Source organism: Triticum urartu, chromosome 2A (assembly GCF_056163025.1).
Source record: "Triticum urartu cultivar PI428250 chromosome 2A, HENAU_Tu73, whole genome shotgun sequence".
Taxonomy (NCBI): domain Eukaryota; kingdom Viridiplantae; phylum Streptophyta; class Magnoliopsida; order Poales; family Poaceae; genus Triticum; species Triticum urartu.
This window is the reverse complement of record NC_141874.1, coordinates 295,185,561-295,213,341: the sequence shown is the minus strand read 5'-3', so window position 1 is coordinate 295,213,341 and position 27,781 is coordinate 295,185,561. Positions and strand designations below refer to the sequence as shown.

General features: G+C 44.2%; 1 protein-coding gene and 1 pseudogene across 1 annotated transcript; both read left to right on the top strand.

Moving 5' to 3' along the window:
* Positions 1-8,923: 8,923 nt before the first annotated feature.
* LOC147984877 (L10-interacting MYB domain-containing protein-like) lies at positions 8,924-9,870 on the top strand (annotated as a pseudogene).
* A 365-nt stretch (positions 9,871-10,235) lies between these two features.
* Positions 10,236-11,558, top strand: LOC147984876 (uncharacterized). Its single transcript, XM_087539816.1, has 2 exons — positions 10,236-11,001; positions 11,086-11,558. The coding sequence occupies exons 1-2, from the start codon at positions 10,236-10,238 to the stop codon at positions 11,556-11,558; spliced, it is 1,239 nt and encodes a 412-aa protein (XP_087395942.1).
* The last annotated feature ends 16,223 nt before the right edge of the window (positions 11,559-27,781 follow it).

The following is a 27,781-nucleotide window of genomic DNA, read 5'->3' as shown; positions in this document are numbered from 1 at the left end:
GTGTTTTCAAGCCGCAAGATGATTAAGTGGCAGCCATTCGCCACATGGCAGCCATTTCCTACAGAAGCAGCCTACAGATGACACCCGTCCTACAATGTGTCAAGGTAACGGGCACGGAGCTGGCAAGGTAGCCTGCATGCCTTGCCGGGCGACCAGTGATGTGACACCGAGCGGCGCATTTAATGCACCCTGTCAGCCCGCAGAGTTAGGTATGATAGCACTATTCTCTATCATATCGATGGATAATGACTACTTTCCAAGTGGAGTGACCGCTTAACCAATAAAAGGAGGCCCATGGCACCCATCGGAGGGGTTAGAAGGTTGGAAAGTTGATGAACCCAAGCCACCATACACGCGTAGTCGCTGCGGCCCCGAGGCGAACCCTGCCGGGCAAGTGTACTATGCATCACCACATTCATACACCATCAATCCACCAAAGAAGGAGTACGGTCTTACTCCTTGCGGCAGGCCGAACCTAGGTAAATTGCTTGGGTGGTCTCTGTCGCGCTGCCGTGCCCTGGTGTGCTCTTTGTGCAATGCGACGTCCCACTTCCAAACCAGCAAGGGGCCGCCCGATCCCATAGGTGGCCGCGGACATCCCGTGACACCCTACGAGAAGGCCATCCATACCACTCATGCTTGTCTTACGCATTTTAGAGTATCCACTTGGAACTTGTCTATGAACAATGTAAACTTTCCAAGTAGTCCATATCCGAGGACACAGCTATCTCAATAGACCATTAACCCTACAGGGTGTACTTCTTCACACACGTATCTTTGTTTACATGACATGTACCCGGCAACCTTAAAGCGGAAGCCAGCGAGGGTGTCGGCCATGATCTAACTAACCACACAAGTCTCTAGTCCAGGTTTGTCGCCCATTTGAGTTCCATCCGCAAGGAAGTCCGGCCAAGGTTTCCCCTCTGGACCCAAACGATGTGTGCAGGGTTCCCGAGCCCACAAAATTGGTGCCTCGGTACACCGTGCCACGGTGTATCTACCGCATCATAGCCTACCCCTAGGGTTAGCGCTGCGCACTGCCTCCAACAGATATCCTACAAACACAAGAAACTAGTTGCAACTCTTGGACAGAGACCGAGGCGATTAATAAGTCGAGAGAGTCAATTAAGGATCCCAACGTGTGGTTGTAACTATCTTGGATCACAAACACAGAACTCAGTTCCCGAGGACGGTTTCAATGAGACAACCCACCGTGTTCCTTGACGGCGCCATCGACCATGGCACCAAAGAAGAAATCTGGTGCTTCGGCCCATCCATCCACCTCGAAGACTCCACCGCCCGCCGCCTCTAACGCCACGGGGGATCCGGAGGTGCGCGAGGACGTGGACACTGCTGAGGACGTGGTTGAAGCAGGTGGTGCCATTATGACCTCCCCCGCGGTCGACACAGGGGCTGGAGCTACCGGAAGTGAACAACATCAGCAATATCTCGACGGTCAGGCTTTAGCAGGTACGGGCGAGGGATTCACTCCGTCCACGCCACCTCCTCCTATCGGCGAGCACAACTGCAACAACGATGCTCGGTCCGGCCGAGCCATCGCCCTCCGATTGCCCCCACCACGGGAGTGACCCCGGCGCATGCGCCTCCTCCCGGACAAGCCAACCGGACTGCTGCGCTCAACAGAGCCACTATTCTTCGCGCACCACCTCCGCGCGACCCTGCTACCCCAGTGGTCGTCCGACAACTGCGTGGGCGTGCTGCCACCGCTGGCAGCATCCGGAGCCAGGCGACAGTGCAGTCGACGTCATCGACATCCAAGCCAAGCACAGCCACGGAGGCCATGGCGTGACCTCAGCTATTACTGAGGTTCCCACCTGTAGCCGAGCAGATGGATGAATGGCGTGTCACCAGCCAAAGCCTCGTTGGTTTCATCGAAGCTGGGGGCTCACGACGAGCTTTCCCACTACAACCTCCCCAATGGACAACCACCACCCACACCGCTTGCTATATGGAGGGGGCTGTCCCCACGGTTCAGTCCCCACCACAGTAGCCGGCGAGGCCATGGTAGAATCAGGACCCCAATGACGTCTCGATAGCCGCTTCTGACCCCCGATCACGTCCAGGCCAATGTCGAACCCCGGAAGATAGGCGGTGGGAAGACGCGCGCGTCATCACCGAACGGCGCTGCAACGACCCCCGCCTGACCGACGGGTGGGACGGCCTCAACATCAATGAGCATGTGCTCGGTGTTGGTGGGTGCCTACCTTTCGAGGTGGGCTGCCCTATCTTTACACGAGAGCTGCAACAAGTCCATTGGCTGTCTGTTCTCACATTCAAGCCAGAGATACCTGAGAAGTACGATGGGAGGCTGAACCCGGTAGTGTTCCTGAGCATCTACACCATCGCTGTTCAGGCTGCCGGGGGAAGAGATGAGAAGGTGTTCGCCAACTACTTCCCTTTGACCCTCAAGTCCAATGTGAGGTCTTTGCTGATGCACCTACCGGAGAACTCCATTTCGTCATGGGCGGACCTCTGCCACGAGGTCGTCGGTACCTTCACCGGTGACCACCAAGAGCCCGGCAGGCCCAACGACCTATAGTTTCTCCGGTAGAAAGAAGGAGAAACTCTTCGTAAGAATTTGCAGAGATTCAGTAAAGTTCATAGAAATATTCCAAATATTCATCCGGCTGCCATTATAGCAGCTTTCCAGTCCAATGTGCGCAACCACCGCATTCTTTCCAAAATGAACATGCGGTTGCCCAAGACTGTGAAAGAACTATATACGTTGGTGGATAAATGTGCCCGGATGGAAGAAGGAAGGAAGTTGCCTGGAGAAGAAGATTACATTAATGTTGATTCAGAAGATGAAGATGAATCAACTAGTAAGAAGAAGGGAAAGAAGCGCAATAAGAAGCCAAGGGACAAGGCAGTAATGATTGTGGAAGGATCGGGCACGCCTAGTACCGGCAAGAAGGCCAAGATAGAGGCCCCCAGCAAGGAAGCTGTCGTGTGCACTGCCTGCTAGGAAGCCGTTGCCACCGAAAAAGTTGGGAAAGGCGATGGACCATACTGCAAGATCCAGCGGACCAAAGGAGTGTTATCAGGTTGAGCAGCTCGTTAAGAAGTAAAGGGAAGAGTATGATAAGCGTGACAAGGAGGAAGGTCAGAATGCTACTGCCTGTAAGGGCCGGTGTGGTGAAGCAAATTGCCCCAGTAGAACCGTTCGGAACCAAGGAAAGCCCTCCAGGGGCCAAGAGAAGGAAACCTATGATGATGCCAGTGATGGAGGGGATGAAGAGGAAACTAGTGAGCAGGAATTTCAAAAGGCCACAGATGCCCTATGCATTGATGGGGGTGCATCTTTGCACACCTCTCATCGCCAACTCAAGCGATAGGCACGAGAGATCAATGTTGTGGAACCAGTGCCAGAGGATCACCCTGATCACACCACTACGGTAGGGTGTTTGCCATTGTTGGTCTCCCCAACATTTCGCAACCTCAAGGTTATAAAGATGCTAGTGGACTGTGGGGATGAGTTGAATCTGATTTCCCCAGCAGTTATCAGCAAGCTTCAGATAGGAGAAGAAGAGCTAGAGGTCACCGACACGTTTCAAGGAGTTAATCTCGGCAGGAGTCATCCTAAGGGGAAGATTACATTGTCGGTGGCGTTTGGGGGAGAACTGAACTATCAGACTGAGAAGATTGTGTTTGATGTGGTTGATCTCCCCCTGTCGTACAATGGGATTCTTGGACGACCGGCCCTAGCCAAGTTCATGGGAGCATCCACTATGGTTACAACACCTTGAAAATGCCTAGGCCACTGGGCGTCCTCACTATACCATCTGATGAGAAGGATGCAATTATCTGTGTGGACAAGATGTATCGGGATGGAGTTGCAGCAGAATCGGCAGCAATGACAGTTCCCGCCAAGGAAAGCAAAGGAAAGAAGAGGGGTTGTAGGACCTCTCGCATGGAGTCTGGGAAGTGTGCCCCCTTCGAGTGCATGACACCCGTTGACGACGTGCCGGAGTGTTCCAACAACAAGAAATCCAATGTTAACTGACCGCAAGTGAAGAAGGTCCCGACAGGGCTCGCTGGCGTTGATGGTACTTTCACCATCAGCACCACCCTCGATGACAAATAGGAAAGCACGGTCGTTGACTTCTTGTGGGCGAATATCAATGTGTTTGCTTGGCAGTATTCCTAGGGAGGTAATTAAGAACCACCTTGCTGTCTGCCCACATGCCCGACCTGTCAAGCAGAAAGTACGGAAGGAGGCCTTGGAGAGGCAGCAGTTCATTGCCGAAGAGATCAAGAAATTGGAGGCAGCTGATTTGGTCAGACGAGTACTGCCTCCTACATGGTTAGCAAATCCAATAGTGGTCCGGGAGGCTAATGGGATGTGGAGGCTTTGCATTGAGTTCACAGACCTCAACAAGCCTTGCCTGAAGGACCCATTCCCCTTGCCGCACATCGACCAGATCATGGATTCTACTTCGGGATGTGATTTTCTCTCCATTCTAGATGCATACTCCGGATATCATCAGATCTTCATGTCCAAGGAATGAAGAGAAGACATCATTCATCACTCCGTGTGGTACGTACTACTTCGTCCGCATGCCATTTGGGTTAAAGAGTGTCGGGTCCAGTTTTGCAAGGGCAGTCCAGATCGGTTTTGAGCCACAGTTGCGCAGAAGAATAGAATCCTATGTTGATGATATCATGGTCAAAACCAAGGATAAGGCCACCCTTATCCAGGATTTGGAAGAAACATTTGCTAATCTGCGCAAGATCAATCTAAAGATTAATCCGGAGAAGTGTGTATTCATGTTCCCTCTAGCAAGCTACTTGGGTTCTTCGTGTCCCATCGGTGGATCGAAGCTAACCCCGACAAGATCAAGGCCATTGAGAAGATCAAAGCGCCAAGAACTATTAATGATGTGAGGCACTTGACGGGATGCATTGTCGCGCTGAGCAGATTCATCTCCAAGTCTGTCGAGCGTGCCATGCCGTTTTTCGAAGTTTTGAAGAAGGCAGGGCTTATGAAGTGGACCCCAGAAGCACATGCGGCTCTGCAAGAGTTAAAAGCCTACCTGTCGTCCATACCCACCTTGGTTGCGCCCAATCCCCGAGAACCTTTGTTGCTATACTTGGCGGCAACCAACCAAGTGGTCAGTGCGGCTTCGGTAGCGCAGCGAGAGGTGGATTAGATAGAAACATAACAGAGAACAACAGAGTTAGATAAGGATCAGGAAAGAAGTGAGCACGACAATGAAAACAACCCCAGGGACATGGCAAGGAATAAAGTCGTGCAGTGCCCAGTGTACTTCATCAACTCTGGTGTGCAAAAGTTGATCTTTGGTCTCATCATGGCCTCAAAGAAACTACGCCGCTACTTCCAAGCCCATGAGATCACGATTGTTACTCGTTTTCTGTTACAAAGGATACTCCAAAACACTGAGGCAACTGGCAGAATAGCGGAATGGGTTTGGAGTTATCCAACTTTGGTTTGAAGTTTGAGAGCACTTGAACTATTCAGAGCAGGGCATTGGCAGAGTTTATTGTAGAATGCATGCCAACCCCTAGTGAGGAAAGGACAGAAACAGCCATCCTCGGCAAGGAATCACCCCAAGAATGGATCATGTATTTTGATGGTGCTTTTTCCCTACAAGGTGCAGGGGTTGGAATGCTTCTTGTTGCCCCCTCCGGGGAGCACTTGCAATACGTCATCCAGATGCACTTTGCCTGGTAAGAAGCCACCAATGATACAACAGAGTATGAAGGGCTCCTTGTCGGGCTTAGGATTGTAGTACAATTGGGAATTAAGAAGCTGATCATTCGAGGAGATTCACAGCTTGTGGTGAGACAAGTCAACAAGGATTACCAAATCCCATTGATGGAAGCATACGTCAAGGAAGTAAGGAGATTGGAGGAGAACTTTGATGGGTTCTAAATAGAGCACGTACCCCATGCGGAAAACAACATAGCTGATCATCTGTCAAAGTGTGCTGCGCAGAAGCTTCGTGTTGAACCAGGAACTTTTGTTCTCCATCTCTCTCAACCCTCCGTATCACCAGCCACAATGGCCTGGAAGAGGAGAAAGTTGGACTATGGTAAGCCTCTCCCGGCAAAGACACTGCTGGAAACAACTCCTCACAGCCTGCCGGACCACCCCCTCCAGCCGGGCCTATGGACCCCGCGAACGAGGCTGGTGCTCCAGCAGACGAGGAGGTTCCGCTAGTCCTTGCTCTCGAGCCTCAGGCTCCAAATTTGGCAAGGCACATTGTCCACTTCCTCCAAACCAGAGAACTCCCTAGCAACCAAGATGAAGCTGAAAGAGTAGCCCGGAGGGCCAGTATGTATTAGTTTATCAATTACACTCTATACAGAAGGAGGCCCAAGGGTGTGAAATTGAAGTGTGTTTGCCGGGAGGATGGAAAGAAACTGCTGGCTGAGATCCACAGAGGAATGGGTGGGTCCCACATTGGATCAAGGGCAATAGTTGGGATAGAATTCCGAGAAGGATTCTATTGGCCCACAACCCTCCAAGATGTTGTTGAGTTAGTCACGAAATGTGAAGCCTGGCAGTTCCATTCCAAGAAAATACACCTGCCTGCCTAAGCTCTTTAGAAAAACCCTCTATCATGGACATTTTTGGACTGGGGGCTCGATATCCTCGGCCCCTTCTCCCGAGCAATCGGGGGCTTTGAATTCTTGTTTGTTGCCATCGACAAGTTTACAAAGTGGTCGGAAGTGACTGCCATGAGAAAGGTGACTACTCGGTCAGCTATCATGTTCTTGAAAGAATTGGTGTGTCGTTTCGGAGTTCCGGCAAGGATCATCACTGACAACGACACCCAGTTCATGAGCCACGCCTTCATGTAACATGTTCATACCCTCGGATGCAAAATCTCATTCGCTTCCGTGGCACACCCCCAGAGAAATGGACAAGCTGAGTGGGCAAACACTAAAGTTCTTCATGGACTCAAGACACGAACTTTGATACACTGTAGAAGCACAGCATGCGGTGGATTGAGGAGCTACCAGTAGTTTTCTGGTCCCTCAGAACGACACCTAACTGAGATACCAGGCAGACTCCCTTCTCCCTGGTCTAAGGGGCATAAGCAGTTATCCCCATAGCTCTCATTTACGGGTCCCCTTGAGTGATTGCCTACGATGAAGTAGCGCAAGATCAGCACCGACGTGATGAAGCTGTTCTACTCGAGGAAAACCGTCTCCGGGCTGCTACGGCTGCACGCTACCAGCAAGCCTTGCGTCGTTATCATAGCCGCAGGGTTCAGGCCCGGTATTTTGAGGAAGGTGACCTTGTCCTTAGTCGCGTTTAATCCGCTAAGGGTACAAACAAGTTGTCACCAAAGTGGGAATGCCCTTACCGGGTGGTGCGAGTCACAAGACATGGCGCAGTCCATCTGGAGATCTGAGATGGCACATAGTTGCAGAACTGATGGAATATTGAGCATCTCCGTAAGTACAACCCATAAGGTGCGAGGCTGCGGGGCACTGACCGGCAGCCACCCTTTTGTGCAGGCCTTGCCTCAGTTGCATGTAACCACTTGTACAAAGCTGGGATGACCCGGTGCAAGAGAAAATAATGAAGCATTGTGGGGGGGCCCAACCAATATCACATGCATGCACGAGCACACCCAGATCACTGCATAAGCATTTCATGAGCATTTGCATATGCATATAGACAGGATTGCATTCTGCATCCATAATCATCTACATGGAGTTGCAGGTTCTTGCCGTGAACTTGACTCCGACAAGGGACGAGAAGATTGCACGGCACATTGATCCCTGGCAAGCCAAACAGATAAGTTTACCTCTTGTTCATTACTATTCTGTAAGCTATAACTTGTGCATAATTAGGGGAGTTGGTATAGAAAGGGGATGAGCTACAGAGAGCACAGAGACAGATAGAGTTTCCTTTTCTTCAAAGATAACAAATACACACTACATAATTATCATGGATGTTGTAAACATATATGTATTGCCTTTGTTTCTATTATTTGCCTTGACATGGAGGGAGTGAACTAGCTAGCTTGTTAATTCATATTGCTGATTAGTTCTAGGCATTCTTGATTCCTGATTCTTGATTCCAGTTAGTATTAGTTCTACATGTCAAAATCCCAACAAGGATTAGTAGTCAAAGTAGTGTGAGGCCCTGATATGGGTCTCACGGATTAATCATAGAAATAGTAGAGAATGAAGAACGGAGAGAATGAGACAAAAAGTGAGATTCAGATGTTTTTCTGCATATCACAATCGCCTCTTCGGTACAGAACACACCCTGTAAATAAAACACACACACATAACTCCTGCACATAATGTACACCTGGTCGTTGATGCTGTGAAAGTAGATACAGAAAGGACTAGTGGATGCCATGAAAGTATATACTAGTGATTTACAAATGTAAGAAAAGGTAATCCAGCAAGGACTAGTGAGATCCACGTGACGTCTTATTGATTAAATTCCCTTTCAATCCATGGATGTTATAGGAAAGTAGTGCAGAAATGCATCTTGAATTGTCTCCTGGCCGTTGGAATGTAATTAAGCACTGACCAAGTATTGCCTTTGTTTCTTTTATTTGCCTTGATTTATTGACATGGATGGAGTGAACTAGCTAGTGAACCCCTTCTCTGCCAATAACCTGTAACTATTATTTTCTTTGGACTGAAATATGTTAGTGAACCCATTCTCTTCCTATAACCTGTAACCCCTCCTACCGTTGGACTCAAATATGTTAGTATTGAGATTGCTTAAGAAATTATTATTTGTTTTGGGATTTTCTTAAGACATTATTATTTGTTTGTACTGCAGTATCTTGCTGATTCTTTTTCACCATGGTCTTTGTTGGTATGTAACTAGGAGCATGATTGATGATTGTTCATCGATATGTGTTAAATTGTAATGCTTGTAATTAATGTATAATTTTCTTAAAGAATGTCTGCCGATTGGAGTGACGATAACACTACGATCTTGACCGAGCTCTTTGTCCAACAAGTGTGTGCTGGCAATAGGCCAGACAAGCACTTGACTCAAAATGCTTATGAGGAAGTTGTGAAGGATTTGAAAGTCCGAACAGGTCTGGAGTACACCAGGCTCCAACTGAAGAACAAGTGGGATAAGTTGAAGACTGATTACAACAATTTCAGAAAACTCAAATTGAAGGAGACTTGTGGTGGGTGGTACTATAAGAGAAACACCATCAAACAAGATTCTGAATGGTGGAAGAAAGCAAAGATAGTGAGCCGTGACTTTTCCTATTTATACTTATCATATAAGAAATTGTTCCGTCAGTAGTGATGCTAATTAAGCTTTGTTTTGTTTTATTTTAGGACATCCCTGGCTGTGGCATGTTCTGAAAGAATGGACTTCGAAATGCGAATAACTTATCTATCATGTATGGTGACATCACGAGTGATGGTATAGATCACTGGAATCCTGCTTCAGGCACCATTCCCCAATCTAGTAGTGCAACTTCAGTTTTCAATGTGGATGACATACAAGTTGTTGATCTGGAGGAGACCCAAACAGGTGAGTCACATGCTGATGTAAAAGGGAAGAGACTTAGAAGGTATGTGGATGGCAATAACAAGAAGCCGAAGACATCTCTTGTTAAACAAGAACAGATAACCAGGGTTGGAGATATAGCAGAGAGGACAAAATCCAGCTTTGAGTCATACATGAAGAAAGAAGAGAGTTCACTGATTACTTCTGTGATGGATCTGGTTGTTGAGTGCGGTGCAATAGTAGCCACTGATGAATACTTCATTGCTAGTGAACTATTTGTGAAGAGAGAGCAGAGGGAGATGTTCCTGCATATGGCTGAAAGTGCTGCTCGTTTAGATTGGTGGTGTAGGCAATACAACACCAAGTACGGGCATTAGATGCTACTGATGTTAGTTCTGCCTATTGGGATGTAATACTAATTTAAAGTTTGAACTTAATTATGTACTCTAGTTTACTTGTAAGACTATTTGGGTTGTAACATTACTATGTTAGTCCTATTCTTCAGTTCTTTTAAGTTGCGTGTCTTCATTTACCTTGTTTCAGCCGTGTCTCTTCAATCTCGGTAATATTTCTTGTAATCTTACTTATGTTGTTGCTATGACTCATCTTCCTGATGGTTCAATGATAAATCTTGTTACATATGACTGGTATTAATGTTAGTATTATATTCTTACTTATCTTTCCACTATGACTAATCTTGTTGATAATTAAGTACTAATTATTGTTACTTCTATATGTTCAGATGTCATCGGATAGTGACAATCATAGTGATAGTTACGAAGAAAGGAAGAAGAGAGTATGTCACCATGTTCAGTCAATGTCCAGCATCTATGCCGGTGCATCAACACTTCCTGGGATGTATTGTGACAACTATTTGATCAAGGCAGACCCAAGGACTTCTATTCTCAGTGGGTTCGGATGGCTGCAGGAGACAGTATCAACACCTGGAGAAACATATACCATGTTGCGGATGAACGCATGCCTCTTCTTTCAATTGCATGACTTGTTGGTCGAAAGGTATGGTTTCAAATTAACCTATTTCATGAGCAGTTATGAGGCGCTTGCATTGTTCTTGTGGACATTAGGGGGTTGCGAGTCAAATACGAGAACACAAAATCGTTTCAAGCACTCAGGAGATACAGTCCACCGAAAGTTTCATGAGGTTTTACTCTATGTGATTAAGATGGCAGCAAATTACCTCAAATCTAAGGACCCAAACTTTAGTAGTGTGCACCCAAGGATTCAAAAGGATAGAAGGGCTTCTCCACATCTTCAGGACTGCATCGGTGCACTAGATGGTACTCATGTTAGAGCTACCATTCCTGCTGGTGACCAAGTTAGATACATTGGAAGGTCAGGATCAACAACACAGAATGTTCTGGCAATATGTGATTTTAACATGCATTTCATGTACACTTTAGTTGGTCAACCCGGCTCTATGCATGATAGCAGTGTCTTGTATCATGCAATTGAAGCTGACAAAGATACCTTCCCTCATCCTCCAAAGGGTTAGTAGTTCCTATAATAATTTCTTTTTTCAAATTCTGTAAACAAATCATAGGCCTTACATGCAATCTACTTGTTTTTTGTAGGTAAGTACTATCTTGTGGACGCGGGCTATCCTAATGAACCTGGATATCTCGCACCTTGCAAGGGAGAGATGTACCACATGCCTGATTTTCAACGAGGTATGGCGCCAAGAACACCTAAGGAGAAGTTTAACAAGATACACACATCCAAGCGTAATGTGATCGATAGAGTGTTTGGTGTGTGGAAAATGAAGTGGCAGATTCTACTAAAGATGCCCAATTATTTAGTTGAAACTCAAAAGATGATAGTGGATGCAACTATGACCCTCCACAACTACGTTCGATATCATGATAAGGGGGATCTTCACTTTCCTCGAGTCGAGAGAGATCCCAACTATGTCCCAACTATCCGTTCAAGGTATCAATGGTATGCCATCCCTCCGAATGCATCAGATGCGTCAACCTCGGAGGCTAGTGATAAAGACATGGATCGGTTTCATAATAGACTAGCAACTGGTATTGCTCTTCGTTGGTGACTTCCAATTCTGCAATAAATGTGAGTGTTTTTATTTTCTACAATTCTTTATTTTTTACCTTGCTTGAAAAATTCATGCTTTCTCATAGATGACTGGTTGTAAAGTTAAACAAGTGAATGTTTTCTCCAAACATGTCAAAATTATTCACTGCCTTTGTTAGTAGCTGAAATATTAGTCACAATATTACTTGTCATTTATTTCCTTGTAGCAAGATGCATAAGTCTAGAATCCCGAAGATGTGCTTAGCTAGTTCAATGACAACATGATTTTCTTCTTTCACAATTGATATTTATCTGTACCTATTAACAAATTTTGCAATTTTGTAGGTGAAACCATCTGAAGCAGAGTATATATGTTTTTGGTTCTATTCAAACAATCACCAGCATTACATAAAGGTTTTCATGTGTTGAAAATTGTTTCTGCATGACCTCCACTTGACTAGACTGATGTCTACAAAGTACATGTGTTTATGCTGCCTTTGTCTGTGTTTGTCTTATGAAAAATCCTATTTGTTTATGTTGTTAAAATCATTTAATTTCAGCAAACTCATGCTGAATCCTTCTTGTGCGATAAAGTGAATTTTTGCACACAGAAATTATGTGTGAAATTTCAGCATTATTTTCAGTCAACTTGGCATATTTGTGTATTTTTTATGCACTGTGTTGCATCATTGGCACAACAAGTGATCCACATATTGACCAGTATCAAACCAGCTTGATGTGTTGTGGGGAGCTTGTAATCCAGAGTGCAGAGTGGAGTTTGTTGCCGAACAAATTGTTTGCTCCTCATTTTCCCTGGGGAGCTAGCAACCTGGGAGTTGGGAGTGGAGCTAAGGATCTAACGGAGTGGAGTGAATACGAATAGGCCCCTAATGCGGTTCGTGTTCATCTGATCATCATCTCCTTCTTGTGCTAGCTCGATGTTCCTTCTATGCTAAGTTTCCATTAATTGATGGTGTTTTATGAACACTCCACCGTTTCGCGCCATTTCCTCACCTGGTTTCCGCCACCCAGTGATATTGCGCATAGGCGGCACACGACGGACGGACGCTACAAGCGCAGCCTGTAGCACATCCACCTTTTCCAAGCATGCCAACCCACCAAAGCGCTGCCTCTGCCATCAACCTTGTCGACACAGCGTCGCAGCTAGGTACACGTCTGGTCAGTACCCCCATTCCTCATCAGGAGTGGGCAGATGCCCTCAGCGCCGTACTTGCACCAGAGGCCGGTCACGCCGTACTTGCACCGGATGCCCGCCGCTCCGCTCTCATGGGTGCCGCCGTTCGCCTTGTCTGTGGCCCGCTGGATGCCAACGCGCTAGTCCATAGGCTCGACCGCCTCCTTGGCCCAGGTGTCCACCTAGATGTAGTAGAGGAACATGGCCGTCGCATCCTCGAGCTGGTGATCTCCGATGAAATAGCCAACTTGGGGCTCGAGATCGCGCTCCAGATGTACAGCGAGCGTGTCAACCGCTTGGACGAACGCCTGTACGAGTTCAGGCAGAGCCAAGATCTACCGTAGGTAAGGGCTGCTGGTCATGGTCTCATGGACGCGTTTTATCTTGAAAAATCGTTTCGACGTGGATAGCTATGTATTCACAGCAATCATAGTATTGCTCTGTTTATTGCTCTGTTTCAAAGAGTGTACTCTGTTTTCCATTCTTATATATTCTGTTTCAATGTGTGTATATACGCTTTCCATTCTGTATATGTGGATGATAACAACTAGATTCAAATTAGTATACAAAAATAGATAGAAAATGGAATTCATAATATATATATATATTAAATGTTCATTAGTTCATCACATAATATATATATATATAATATCATCACATATACGTCATGATACTTTACTACTAGGTACAATGCATAAAATTGAAAACGAACAATACTAAAACTAATAATCCCTCCTGGGGCCAGTATTCCGGTAGCCCCTCGCCAACAGCTCCCTGGTGCGCAGCGTCTTCCCAGTGTGGAGGGAGCACTCCACCTCCTACGCCTCGCAGCGCTTGACGTACCAATCTGCCTCTTACTGGCGGACACGCGTGGCCGATCTTGCCATTTCGTTGGGCGCCCACCGGAGCTCCTCGTCGGTGGCACGCTAGAGCTTATCGGCCCACCTCCATGCAGCGATGAGGTGCCCAACGCCTATGACCTTCCTCGCGAAGTGCCCGTCTTCGTAAAACTACTCGGCACGACGACGCGCCCGGCCCCAATGAACCGCCGCCACCTTTTTCCAGGCGGCATCACGGGCTTCACAGGCTCCCTGGTACCTGGCTTCCTCCTCTGCCATCTTCTTCTTGAACGCCACTTGCCTGGCTTTCTCAGCCAGTGGCAGCGACTTCCATAGACAAAGATTGTACTGGACCCAAAACCAATACAAAGTCGGTGGGTCCGGCCCAACCTCGTCAAGCAGCGCGTAGGGGTCCTTATTGCTGCTAATCGAGTGAGCGACCTTGGGGGCGGCGACTCCTCGTCGGCGCATGGGCAGACCGGCGGCGCCATGGCAGAGATTTGAGAGAGAGAGAGAGGGAGAGCGTGGGCAGGATGTAGATGAGAATGCAGGCGGGACGATGTGACCAAGGTAGTATGTATTGGCGGCCGGAATATAGATCGACGAGGACAATACAAATGCCGGTCACCGGAATTTATGAGTATTATAGTTTGAATTACACACGATTCCCGCAGCAAAATCCGCGTGTGAACATAATAGCCGACGGTCTCCAATGCAGAACCGTGTCTGATTAAGGATCCCCGCCATTCACCTACCAAACCTCGAGCCGTGAGATAGACTGCCAATAGTGTGGGGGCCGGTTGTCTTGTCAGATCTTTACAATTTTTTTCAACACCAGATATTTACATCGTCTGATGATTTTTAACTCGCACACAAGTACACAAAAATAAGATTTTTCAAACCGTTATGGTTAGGCGTTGCATGTAGATGTAGATCAAATTTGAATTACGGGCATTAAATGGTTAAAAAATCACTTAAATGTCTTTAAAAGGTCAAATGACCCTTGAAATTTTAAAAAAATTCACATGACAGTTGTATTAGTGCACATTAGACGTAGAACAAAGATTGAAGGCCGTAAGAGGAAGCTATCTCCCGTTCATCATCGAACATGCATTGTTCCCTCTCGAAACCATGAACCTTCTAGTGAGTTGCTCCGGTTTGTGAGGGGTGTGTGTCCAAACTTTCGTCAAACAGGCCAATTTTTTACCACATCATCTTTGTAGCATGACATTAAATCAACCAAGGTTTCATGTTTTTCTGATAATTTTTTTAATTTTTTGGAATTCAAATGCCATGTCACTCCATGCATACTATGCATGTGTCCATGTTGTGAGACCAATATTTTTGAAAATTCCTTCTAATTTACTGCACATGGAATTAACTTGCACACAGGTACACATATATGATTTTTCAAACCATTTTGGTTAGGCATTGCATGTAGATGTAGTTCAAATTTGAATTACGATCATTAAATGGCTAGAAAATCACTTAAATTTTTTAAAAGGTCAAATGACCCCTATAATTTTCAAAAATATCACTTTACATTGTAGTAGTTCACGTTAGACGTAGAAAAAAATTGAAGGCTGTAAGAGGAAGTTATCTCCCGCTCGTCATCAAACATGCATTGTTCCCTCTCGGAACCACGAGCCTTCTAGTGAGTTGCTCCGGTTTGTGAGGGGTGTGTGTCCAAAGTTTCGTCAGACAAGCCAATTTTTTTACCACATCATCTTGGTGGCATGACATTAAATCAACCAAGGTTTCATGTGTTTCTGATATTTTTTAAATTTGTTGGAATTAAAATGCCATGTCACTCCATGCAAACATATGCATGCGTCCATGTCATGAGACAAATATGTTTGAAAATTCCTTCTAATTTACTGCACATGGAATTAACTCGCACACAAGTACGAAAATATGATATTTCAAACCGTCATGGTTAGGCGTTGCGTGTAGATGTAGTTCAAAGTTGAATTAAATGGCAAGAAAATCACTTAAATGTCCTTAAAATGTCAAATGACCCCTATAATTTTCCAAAATTTCACATTACATTTGTAGTAGTGCACGTTAAACATAGAAAAAAATTGAAGGCCGTAAGAGGAAGCTATCTCCCGTTCATCATTAAACATGCATTGTTCCCTCTCGAAACCACAAGCCTTGTAGTGAGGTGCTCCGGTTTTTGAGCGGTGTGTGTCCAAACTTTTGTCAAACTGGCCAATTTTTTTACCACATCATCTTGGTGGCATGACATTAAATCAAGCAAGGTTTCATGTTTTTCTGATCATTTTTTTATTTTTTGGAATTAAGATGCCATGCTACTCCATGCATGTGTGCCCATGCCTTGAGACCAATATGTTTGAAAATTCCTTCTAATTTACCGCACATGGAATTAACTCGCACAAAAGTATGCAAAAATATGATTTTTCAAACCGTTATGCTTAGGCGTTGCATGTAGATGTAGTTCAGATTTTAATTACGGTCATTAAATGGTTAGAAAATCACGTAAATGTCTTTAAAACGTCAAGTGACCCCTGAAATTTTCAAAAATTTCACATGACAGTTGTATTAGTGCACGTTAGACGTAGAAAAAAATTGAAGGACGTAAGACGAAGCTATCTCCCATTCGTCATCAAACATGCATTGTTCCCTCTCAGAACCACGCACCTTCTAGTGTGTTGCTCCGGTTTGTGAGGGGTGTGTGTCCAAACTTTCGTCAAATAGGCCAATTTTTTTACCACATCATCTTGTGGCATGACATTAAATCAACCAAGGTTGCACATTTTTCTGATGATTTTTTTAATTTTTTGGAATTAAAATGCCATGTCACTCGATGCATACGTATGCATGTGTCCACGTCGTGAGACCAATATGTTTGAAAATTCCTTCTAATTTACTGCACATGGAATTAACTTGCACACAAGTACACAGATATGATTTTTCAAACCGTTTTGGTTAGGCGTTGCATGTAGATGTAGTTCAAATTTGAATTACGGGCAATAAATGCCTAGAAAATCACTTAAATTTTTTAAAAGGTTAAATGACCCATAGAATTTTAAAAAAATTCACATTACAGTTGTAGTAGTGTGCGTTAGACATAGAAAAAAATTGAAGGCCGTAAGAGGAAGCTATCTCCCGTTCGTCATCAAACATGCATTGTTCCCTCTCAGAACCACGAACCTTCTAGTGAGTTGCTCCAGTTTGTGAGGGGTGTGTGTCCAAACTTTCATCAAACAGGCCAATTTTTTTACCACATCATCTTGGTGGCACGACATTAAATCAACCAAGGTTTCATGTTTTTTTTATCATTTTTCTAATATTTTGGAATTAAAATGCCATGTCACTCCATGCATACGTATGCATGTGTCCATGTCGTGAGACCAATATGTTTGAAAATTCCTTCTAATTTACTGCACATGGAATTAACTTGCACACAAGTACACAAATATGATTTTTCAAACCGTTTTGGTTAGGCGTTGCATGTAGATGTAGTTCAAACTTGAATTACGGTCATTAAATGGCTAGAAAATCACTTAAATTGTTTAAAAGGTTAAATGACACCTAGAATTTTAAAAAATTTCACATTACAGTTGTAGTAGTGCATGTTAGACGTAGAAAAAAATTGAATGCCGTAAGAGGAAGCTATCTCCCGTTCGTCATCAAACATGCATTGTTCCCTCTCGGAACCATGAGCCTTCTAGTGAGTTTCTCTGGTTTGTGAGGGGTGTGATGTCCAAACTTTCGTCAAACATGCCAATTTTTACCACATCATCTTGGTGGCATGACATTACATCAATCTAGGTTTCATGTGTTTCTAATACATTTTTAATTTTTTGGAATTAAAATGCCATGTCACTCCATGCATACATATGCATGTGTCCATGTCGTGAGAAAAATATTTTTGAAAATTCCTTCTAATTGACTGCACATGGAATTAACTCGCACAAGAGTACACAAATATGATTTCTCAAACCGTCATGGTTAGGCGTTGCATGTAGATGTATTTCAAATTTGAATTAAATGGCTCTAAAATCACTTAAATGTCTTTAAAATGTCAAATGACCCCTAAAATTTTCAAAATTTCACATTACAGTTGTAGTAGTGCACGTTAAACATAGAAAAAAATTGAAGGCCGTAAGAGCAAGCTATCTCCCGTTCATCATCAAACATGCATTGGTCCTTCTCGGAACCACGAGCCTTCTAGTGAGTTGCTCCAGTTTTTGAGGGGTCTGTGTCCAAACTTTCGTCAATCTGGCCATTTTGTTTACCACATCATCTTGGTGCATGACACTAAATCAAGCAAGGTTTCATGTTTTTCTGATCATTTTTAAAAAAAATTGGAATTAAAATGCCATGCTACTCCATGCATGTGTGCCCATGTCTTAAGTCCATTATGTTTGAAAATTCCTTCTAATTTACTATACATGGAATTAACTCGCACACAAGTATGCAAAAGTATGATTTTTCAAACTGTTATGGTTAGGCGTTGCATGTAGATGTAGCTCAAATTTGAATTACGGTCATTAAATGGTTAGAAAATCAATTAAATATCTTTAAAAGGTCAAATGACCCCTAAACTTTTCAAAAAAGTCACATGACAGTTGTATTAGTGCACGTTAGACGTAGAAAAACATTGAAGGCCGTAAGAGGAAGCTATCTCCCGTTCGTCATCAAACATGCATTGTGCCCTCTCGGAAGCACGAACCTTCTAGTGTGTTGCTCCGGTTTGTGAGGGGTGTGTGTCCAAACTTCCGTGAAAGATGCCAATTTTTTTACCACATCATCTTGGTGGCATGACATTAAATCAACCAAGGTTTCATGTTTTTCTGATCATATTTTTTTATTTTTTTTGAATTAAAATGCCATGTCACTCCATGCATACGTATGCATGTGTCCATGTTGTGAGACCAGTATGTTTGAAATTCCTTGTAATTTACTGCACATGGAATTAACTTGTGCACAAGTAGACAGATATGATTTTACAAACCGTTTTGGTTATGTGTTGCATGTAGATGTAGTTCAAATTTGAATTACGGTTATTAAATGCCTAGAAAATCACTTAAATTTTTTTAAAGGTCAAATGACCCCTAGAATTTTCAAAAGTTTCACATTACAGTTGTAGTAGTGCATGTTAGCCGTAGAAAAAAAATTGAAGGCCGTAAGAGGAAGCTATCTCCCGTTCGTCATCAAACATGCATTGTTCCCTCTCGGAACCACGAGCCTTCTAGTGAGTTGCTCCGGTTTGTGAGGGGTGTGTGTCCAAACTTTCATGAAGCAGGCCAATTTTTTTACCACATCATCTTGGTGGCATGACATTAACTCAACCAAGGATCCATGTTTTTCTGATCATTTTTTTAATTTATTGGAATTAAAATGCCATGTCACTCCATGCATACGTATGCATGTGTCCACGTCGTGAGACCAATATGTTTGAAAATTACTTCTAATCTACTGCACATGGTATTAACTTGCACATAAGTACACAAATATGATTTATCAAACCGTTTTGGTTAGGCATTGCATGTAGATGTAGTTCAAATTTGAATTACGGTCATTAAGCGGCTAGAAAATCACATAAATTTTCTAAAAGTTCAAATTTGAACCAAGGTTTCATGTGTTTCTGATTTTTTTTATTTTTATTTTTTGGAATTAAAATGCCATGTCACTCCATGCTTAATTGTGTCATAGCCTTGAGACCAATATGTTTGAAAATTCCTTCGAATTTACTACACATGGAATTAAATCGCACACAAGTACACGAAATATGAGTTTTCAAACCATTTTGGTTAGCTATTGCATGTACATGTAGTTCAAATTTCAATTACGGTCATTAAATGGCTAGAAAGTCAAATAAATGTCTTAAAAGGTCAAATGACCCCTGAAATTTTCCAAAATTTGACATGACGGTTGTATTACTATTACAAAATTTTCTCGTACATTTAAAACACCATACGTTGACACTGTACTCCAAATTCGTCTTTCACACCTAATGAAAAATATCTACAACATCACACATAGTTGTTCTCGAGGAACCGTTTGTGATGAAAATATCTTGGTCTATTTAAGTCTCCCTCCTTCAGCTTCGCCAGCTCATCTGCTTCAGTGCCGGGAACCCCCGAATCCACGAATCCCGACCCCCATTCCTGAACCCCCTTCTTGCAAAGATGACACCGTGGAAACACTTTGTGAAGGCCCTTACGATGGTCGCGTCCCCCCGAGCGCGGCCGCCTAAACCGAGAGTACCGCCGCATCCGCATTGAGCGCGGCCGCTTCCGCTGAGAGGGCATATGCGGCAGCCGTCAAGGCAGCTGCAACAGCCGAGACGGCTGCAGCCGCTGCTGCAACGGTGGCTGCAAACGCCCAGAGCGCTCGAGGTGCCGTCCGGGCCGCTGATGTCGCCCTGGCCTGGGTCGAGGCCATCCACGCCATGATCGAAATGCACACGCCAAGATATTCCAGTCCACCTCGGACTCCAGCATGCAACCCACGTCTGAAAAGGCGATCGTGGCCATGGAGCACCTGCTTCCTCATGAGGTCGCCGAGCGGGAGCTGGAGATGCAGGAGGCGGCGGAGATCGAGGAGCATCGGGAGGAGGAGTTGCGTGTGGCCGAGGTTGAGGTAGAGAAGAGTCTATCCGTCGAGGAATCGGCTGTGGAGAACCACCACGACCTCTGGCGCAGCCACAACTACGAGTACTAAAACCTTGAGGGTGGCGCCGAGGACGAGGAAGAGGACATGGTAGACTTCAGCAGGGGGGACGCGGAGTCCACCAACAGCGACATGTCGCCAGGACAAGTCATCGACGTCTCATCTCACACCGGCGATGCATAGGCCGGCGTAGCAGTGGATTTGTTAAAATTATACGTACTTAGGCTTTGTTTTTAATACTGATATTTTGTTTAGCAATGTTTAGGTCAACTGGCTCTGTTTAATTACTAAAATTGCTCGATTCAGTAAGTGTGGTCTGTCTGATGTATGCTCTTTTGTGCGCCCAAATTAGCAAGCGATCTTAAATTACGCAATGACGTACCCGGGGAAATTTCCACCACAATTTAAATTATTAAAGTCATCTCATGCGCGTAAAGCTGAAGAATCATTTGCGATTCACACAATCGTTCAAAGTGAATGGTCCAGCGGCACCGCGCGCAAAGTTTCCCTCCACATTTCCAAAAATTTTGCCTACTGCCAAAATATCTACCCCTGCCCCCTTCCCCCCTTCCCCACCCCCTTTCCTCCCCGACCCCAAGTCACATTTCCCCTGTTTTCTCTTTCCTTCCTTCCTTGCTAAGCTATAACCGCTTCCTTGCTCTCGTCGTCACACATCCTACCATCGGGGTCGCCATGGTCTTCTTCAAAGACATCCCCAGCGGTTCCTCCTCCGGCGACTACTCCTTCAGCACCCGGGTATGCCTCTCTTCTCTCTCTCGGGCTATGACTTGGAATGAAGGATTTTTACCCGACGGTCGATTTGAGTCGTTTCTTCTTCTTGTAGCTTCCTAAGACCATCAGCGGCAATGAATGGAGCGTGGTGGCTGAAGATCTCTCTTCTCATTGTCACCATCAATCTCCATGCTGTTCGATTCTATGGATAGTGGGAGGAAGTTTCTGGCATGTGTAGAGAAGGTTAGACCCTATTTCGTTGTTACAAATCATTTGTTAGATGTGATTCAAACACTGTCACGGTCCCAACCCATTCATACCACACCGTTAACCAAACACATCCTAAGACAGTGTCACAGTTTGTGCCTACTATCTTAAATTATTCCCATCTCATCAACGGTGCCATTAGCAAATTATTTGGCACCGCTTCAGCAGTTTGTGCAGCCAACTTTGGTCCACACATCCAAGCAGCCTAGCAGTAAAATACTAAATCTTTATGGCACGAAGGAACTAGGGATCGAAGCAACTACGTGATCCGGAGTGCGGGTCCCTGATTTTTTTCCCGCTAGATCGGCTCGCTAGTACAGGGCACCTGTGCGAGATGTAGCAACAGTTGTCTTTACCCCAGTTTTGGCATACATTGTGGACGGTCTTAGTGCTATTAGTTCTATGTTACTGAATTTGTGCACGTACACACCTGTTAATATCAGTTCGTTGTCATCCAAACACTGTCGCTATGTTGTTGCAATTATATTTACCTTCCTCATAAAATGTTCAATTTGTTATTTATTGTACATGAGTAAGAACTTGTAGCGTCGTTGTAGTTAATTATTACTTCTAATGTTCCAGAATTTGGTTGTTGTCTCAGTACCAATTATTTCATTTGCAAATTTGATCTTTTTGAGAAGATATGTCATAATTAACATGTTTCTTCAGATTTTCAAAAAAAGCATAGGTGATTTTCTATGTTGCTATAAACCTATTTCCCCTACAATTGTTACTGATCTAGTTTTCAATATTATAGGATGAACGGAAGTGTTCTTACTTGGAGTGGGTTGATCAATAGTGGCCACAGTCTTTGAAGATGTGCCTAGCGAAGCTCTAGAGCATGTATGAGGAAGAGAACACACGTAGGCTTAGAGAAAGTGTTGTCAATGCTGAAGCATATTTCAAGAGGCGGGATAAAAAGTTGAAGGTGGAGAATGAGCTTAGATTTTTTTATATCGGACTTTGCTAAGATGGTGTTGGCGAAGGAGGAGGCACTTTCCCAGTTGGCCCGTGCAAAACAGGTTCTTACTGAATTGAAAGCGGAGGTGGATAAGATGAGCCTGGATGATCTCAACTAGAGAAATGGATATATTGTTCTTATGAAGTTGAACTAGCTATATGTCGTATTGTGTTGTTTTCATGTAGCTACCGTACTGTGATGTTATAATATATTTATGTGCCTGATATGAAATTGGCAAACAGCTGTACGATATGAAATGTGAATTTGCGTAATATTGAAATTATTAATTGTAAACTAATAAACCTGCTAAATGTGTCATGGACCTTTGCAAACGGTTCTAGCAGAAAAAGCGCTTGCGATGGATAGCCCAATGCCACAAAGTTTTCTTCATCAAACCGTGTGTGATATAGTTGATAAAAGAAAACAGTTAACCTTGGCAAACCGTGTGTGATAGTTACACCTTTCACACACGAGCCTACACATAAAATTGTGTGGGATGTACGGTCAGAGGCGAAGGCATCCACGCCATCGTACTCCGACCTGACCCCTTGCCACCGCCTTCTCCGTCTTCCCCTGCTTTCTCCTAACCACCGCTGCTCCCGGGAAGCGCCAACACTCCGGTCTGATGCCTCCAGCGGAGAAACAGCAAGCAGCCAGAACGTCTAGGGGGCTCGAGGTGTGCCGCGCCCCACCTTGGTGGGCAGGAAGGCCCACCTCTCGTCGATGTCGGCCCCAAGACCTCCGGGAGGGGCAATGCTGGGATTGCCAATGATCTCCGGGCCCTCCTCCCAGACGAGCATCGAAGATACTAAAAGACTCGCCAGGCCAAGGACCAGGCTCACTCCCCAAGCATCAACACTGGCATGAGGCAACAAATGCCTCGAGCCAGAGCCCAGGAGCTGTCCCCAGGCTTCCTTCTCAAACATGACCAGTAGAAACAGAAGATGAGGAGAGGAGGACCACAAAGGTGGGTGACTCCAGCCTCCTTCGCCCTCCCTTTTATAGGTCGGGCGGGGAAGGGCAGCTGCTCCATCCACTGGTGACCACCACCCTCCTCCACCAATTCAAGACGGGAGGGCCCTTTCCAAGGTATTCTCCCTCGCCACGTGCCTCCGTTACCTACCCCACGCATGGCTAAGGATAAGGGCGCACCGTGGGAAGATTAAGTTGGTAGTTTCTACCCCGTGCATTAAAGTCATTCACGGGCCATCACTGGAGCAGCCCCACCACAATTGGCCTTACACCATGCATGGGCAAACCGGAAATTGGCCCGGAATCAAGGATGATGAAGAATCAACGGAAAACTCAAGGGGCCAACCACTTCAACAACCTTGCTGGTGCACTTATTAGGCCCTGCCCCAATGACGCTCAGCAGCGTGTTCGGGGCAGGCCCGGGGGCTTCTATCGGTGCAACAAACCCTGGGTCTGTTGCCCAGACTGTACACATGCACGAGATGAAGATTGAAGCACTAACCCAAGTCAGGGATTGACGGAACAAGAGATTTGTAGAACCAATACGTAGTCCAGAGAGACCAAGATTGAGCCAGAAGAGCAAGATATCGGCAAGAGAAGGGCTTCCCTTGCCGGGCAGGCGAGGCCAACAAGGGGGAAGGCCACCGCATGGAGCAGGCAACCGAGGCACCTCGGTAAGGTCTGCCGGGATCACGGGTGCAGAACCACCCCACCAACCACTCATGCGTGACCCACATCGTCAATCAGTGTGGTGTCAAGCTGCAAGATGATTAAGTGGCATCCGTTCACCACATGGCAGCCATTTCCTACAGAAGAAGCCTACAGATGACACCCGTCCTGCGATGTGTCAAGGGAACATGCGTGAAGCTGGCAAGATAGCCCGGCGAGGCTTGCCGGGCAACCAGTGATGTGACACTGAGCGGTGCATTTAATGCACCTTGTCATCCCGCAGAGTTAGGTATGATAGCACTGTTTGCTATCATATCAGTGCATAATGACTACTTTGCCGCTGTGGTGGCCCCTTAATCTATAAAAGAGGCCCATGGCAACCGTAGAAAGGGTTGGAAAGTTGATGAACCCACACCCCATACGCGTGTAGTCTCTACTGCCATAAGGCAATCCCTGCCGGGCAAGTGTACTATGCTTCACCACCTCCATTTCTCCATCAATCCACCAGAGCAGGAGTAGGGTTTTACGCCTCGCGGTGGCCCGAACCTGGGTAAATTGCTTGTGTGCTCTCTATCGTGTTGTCATGCGCTGGTCTTCTCTTTGTGCTACATGACGTCCCCTACCGAACCAGCAAGGGGCCTCTTGGTCCCATAGGTGGCCACGGATATCCCGCGACACTATGGAGGGGGTTGGTATGATTTAACCATCGCACGCTGCTACTTGTGAGCTGGGTTTGGGTTTCCCCGAAGAGGATAGGATGATGCAGTACAATAAAGATAAGTATTTCCCTCAGTTAAGAACCAAGGTTATCAATCCAGTAGGAGAACCACTCCACACCCTGATACATCCATTTTGCATCATGTTTTCCTACTGTTATTTATAATGTTTTTATACATAATAATACTTTATGGAGTAATTCTAATGCATTTTGTCTCATAATATGCAAGGTTTACACAAAGAGGGAGAATGCCTGCAACTCAAATTCTAGACCCAAAAAAGTTATGTCAGAGTTACCTATTGCACACAACTCCAAATGAGATGAATATTTATGAAGAATTATTTTGGAACATATTAAAAAACTGGAGCAAATAACTACTGGAGACGGAGCACCTAGTGACCACAAGATACAAGGGCGCAACAGGCCCCCAGGAGCGCCCTAGTGTGTTGTGTTCAGCCCAGCCCACCTTCGTTGCCCATCTTCTAGTATATAGGTCATTTTGACATAGAAAAAAATAACGATAGGACTTCTAGGACGGAGCTCCGTCGTCTCGAGGCAGAACTTGGGAAGGAGCACTTTTGCCCTCCGACGAAGCGATTTCGCCGAGGGAACTTCCCTCCCGTAGGGGGAAATCGAAGCCATAGTCATCACCAACAAGCTTCTCATTTTTGGGAGGCCAATCTCCTTCAACAACTTCAAGATCACCATCTCCACTCAAACCCTAGGTCATCTCTTGTGTTCATGTAACATCCCAAAATTTAAAATTTTGGAATGATATATTAAATAAATAGTTTTGATTGATTGTTTGATTGTGGTGTGGTTGCTTGTGTGAAATTGAGTGAAATTTGAAATTTTTTGAAAGTTGAATGAGAAGGAATGAAATGACTTTCCCAAACTTTCACCTTGCATTCATGATCTCCATGAATTCAAATTTCATTTCATCACAAAACCCTAGAGAGAAGATGATATGACTTATTCCATTTAATGAAATTAAAAGGGGTTTTTGAAAAGGTTTGAATTCCATAGGAATGTATTTGAATTTCATTTGGAAACTTTATGCAACTCAATGATTTTCATGAGAGAAGATAAAATGACTTCTTCAAATCATATGAAATATGAGTTGGAAGTTAAACATAATCAAACTTAAAGTCCCTTTGAAGGTGTTTTGAAAATCATTTTTAATTTGGAGTTATTTGGTTTTTATTCAAATTATTTTTCTCCAAAAATTAAATATATGGAAAATTGGGTAATATGATTCCCTATAGTAGAAAATTGGACAAAAGTGAGTTTGAAATTATTTTGGTCTTTGAAAATATTTTTATTTGGTTTTTAAATGAACAACATTATTGTTTTCTTTATTTAATTTTTTTCCCAATTTATTTGCCGCTGAAAATATGTTCATGTTTTAGGAAATAGTTTTCTGAAAATTTTGATATATAATATGCCATCATTTCTCATCGATGTGATACTCTCTCCTTTTCTTCTCCACACAACTACCACCATCATATTCTATTCCGCCCATAGTGCTATGTCCATTGCTCACGCTCATGTATTGCATGAGAGTTGAAAGGGTTATGAGCATTAATAGGTATGAACTAATTGCTTGGCTTGTCATCAGGGTTGTGCATGATAAATACTTTGTGTTCAGAAGTTGGGGCATGACAAGACTATATGATTTTGTAGGGATAACTTTCTTTAGCCATTATATTTTGAAAAGTCATAATTGCTTTTTAGTATGCTTGAAGTATTATTGTTTCTATGTCAATATTAAACTTTTGTTTTGAATCTTATAGATCTGAATATTCATGCCACATAGAGAAAGATTACATGATAAACATGTTAGGTAGCATTCCACATCAGAAATTCTATTTTTATCATTTACCTATTCGAGGATGAGAAGGATTTAAGCTTGCGGATGCTTGATACGTCTCCAATGTATCTATAAGTGCAACAACTCATGAGTGACATGTATGAAATGATTATGAACGGTGGCTTTGCCACAAATACGATGTCAACTACATGATCATGCAAAGCAATATTACAATGATGGAGAGTGTCATAATAAATGGAATGGTGGAAAGTTGCATGGCAATATATCTCGGAATGGCTATGGAAATGCCATAATAGGTAGGTATGGTGGCTGTTTTGAGGAAGGTAAATGGTGAGTTTATGATACCGGCAAAAGTTGCGCGGTACTAGAGAGGCTAGCAATGGTGGAAGGGTGAGAGTGCGTATAATCCATGGACTCAACATTAGTCTTAAAGAACTCACATACTTATTGCAAAAATCTATTAGTTATCGAAACAAAGTACTACACGCATGCTCCTAGGGGGTTATATTGGTAGGAAAAGACCATCGCTCGTCCCCGACCGCCACTCATAAGGAAGACAATAAAAAAATAAATCATGCTCCGACTTCATCACATAACGGTTCACCATACGTGCATGCTATGGGAATCACAAACTTTAACACAAGTATCTCTCAAATTCACAACTACTCAACTAGCATGACTCTAATATTACCATCTTCATATCTCAAAACAATCATCAAGTATCAAACTTCTCATAGTATTCAATGCACTTTATATGAAAATTTTATTATATCCCTCTTGGGTGCCCATCATATTAGGACTAAATTCATAACCAAAGCAAACTACCATGCTGTTTAGAGACTCTCAAAATGATATAAGTAAAGCATGAGAGATCAATAATTTCTATAAAATAAAACCACCACCGTGCTCTAAAAAGATATAAGTGAAGCACTAGAGCAAACGACAAACTACTCCAAAAGATATAAGTGAAGATCAATGAGTAGTTGAATAATTATGTAACTATGTGAAGACTCTATAACATTTAAGAATTTTAGATCTTGGGATATTATTCAAACAGCAAGCAAAACAAAATAAAATAAAATGACGCTCCAAGCAAAACACATATCATGTGGTGAATAAAAATATAGCTCCAAGTAAGGTTACCGATGAACAAAGACAAAAGAGGGGATGCCATCCGGGGCATCCCCAAGCTTAGGCTGTTTCCACTCCTTTTTCCATAGTCCATCGAACCTTTACCCAAAACTTGAAAACTTCACAACACAAAACTCAACAGAAAATCTCATCAGCTCCGTTAGTATAAGAAAATAAATCACCACTTTTCGTACTGTTGTGGACTCATTATAAATTCATATTGGTGTAATATCTACTGTATTCCAACTTCTCTATGGTTCATACCCTCTGATGCTGCTCATAGAT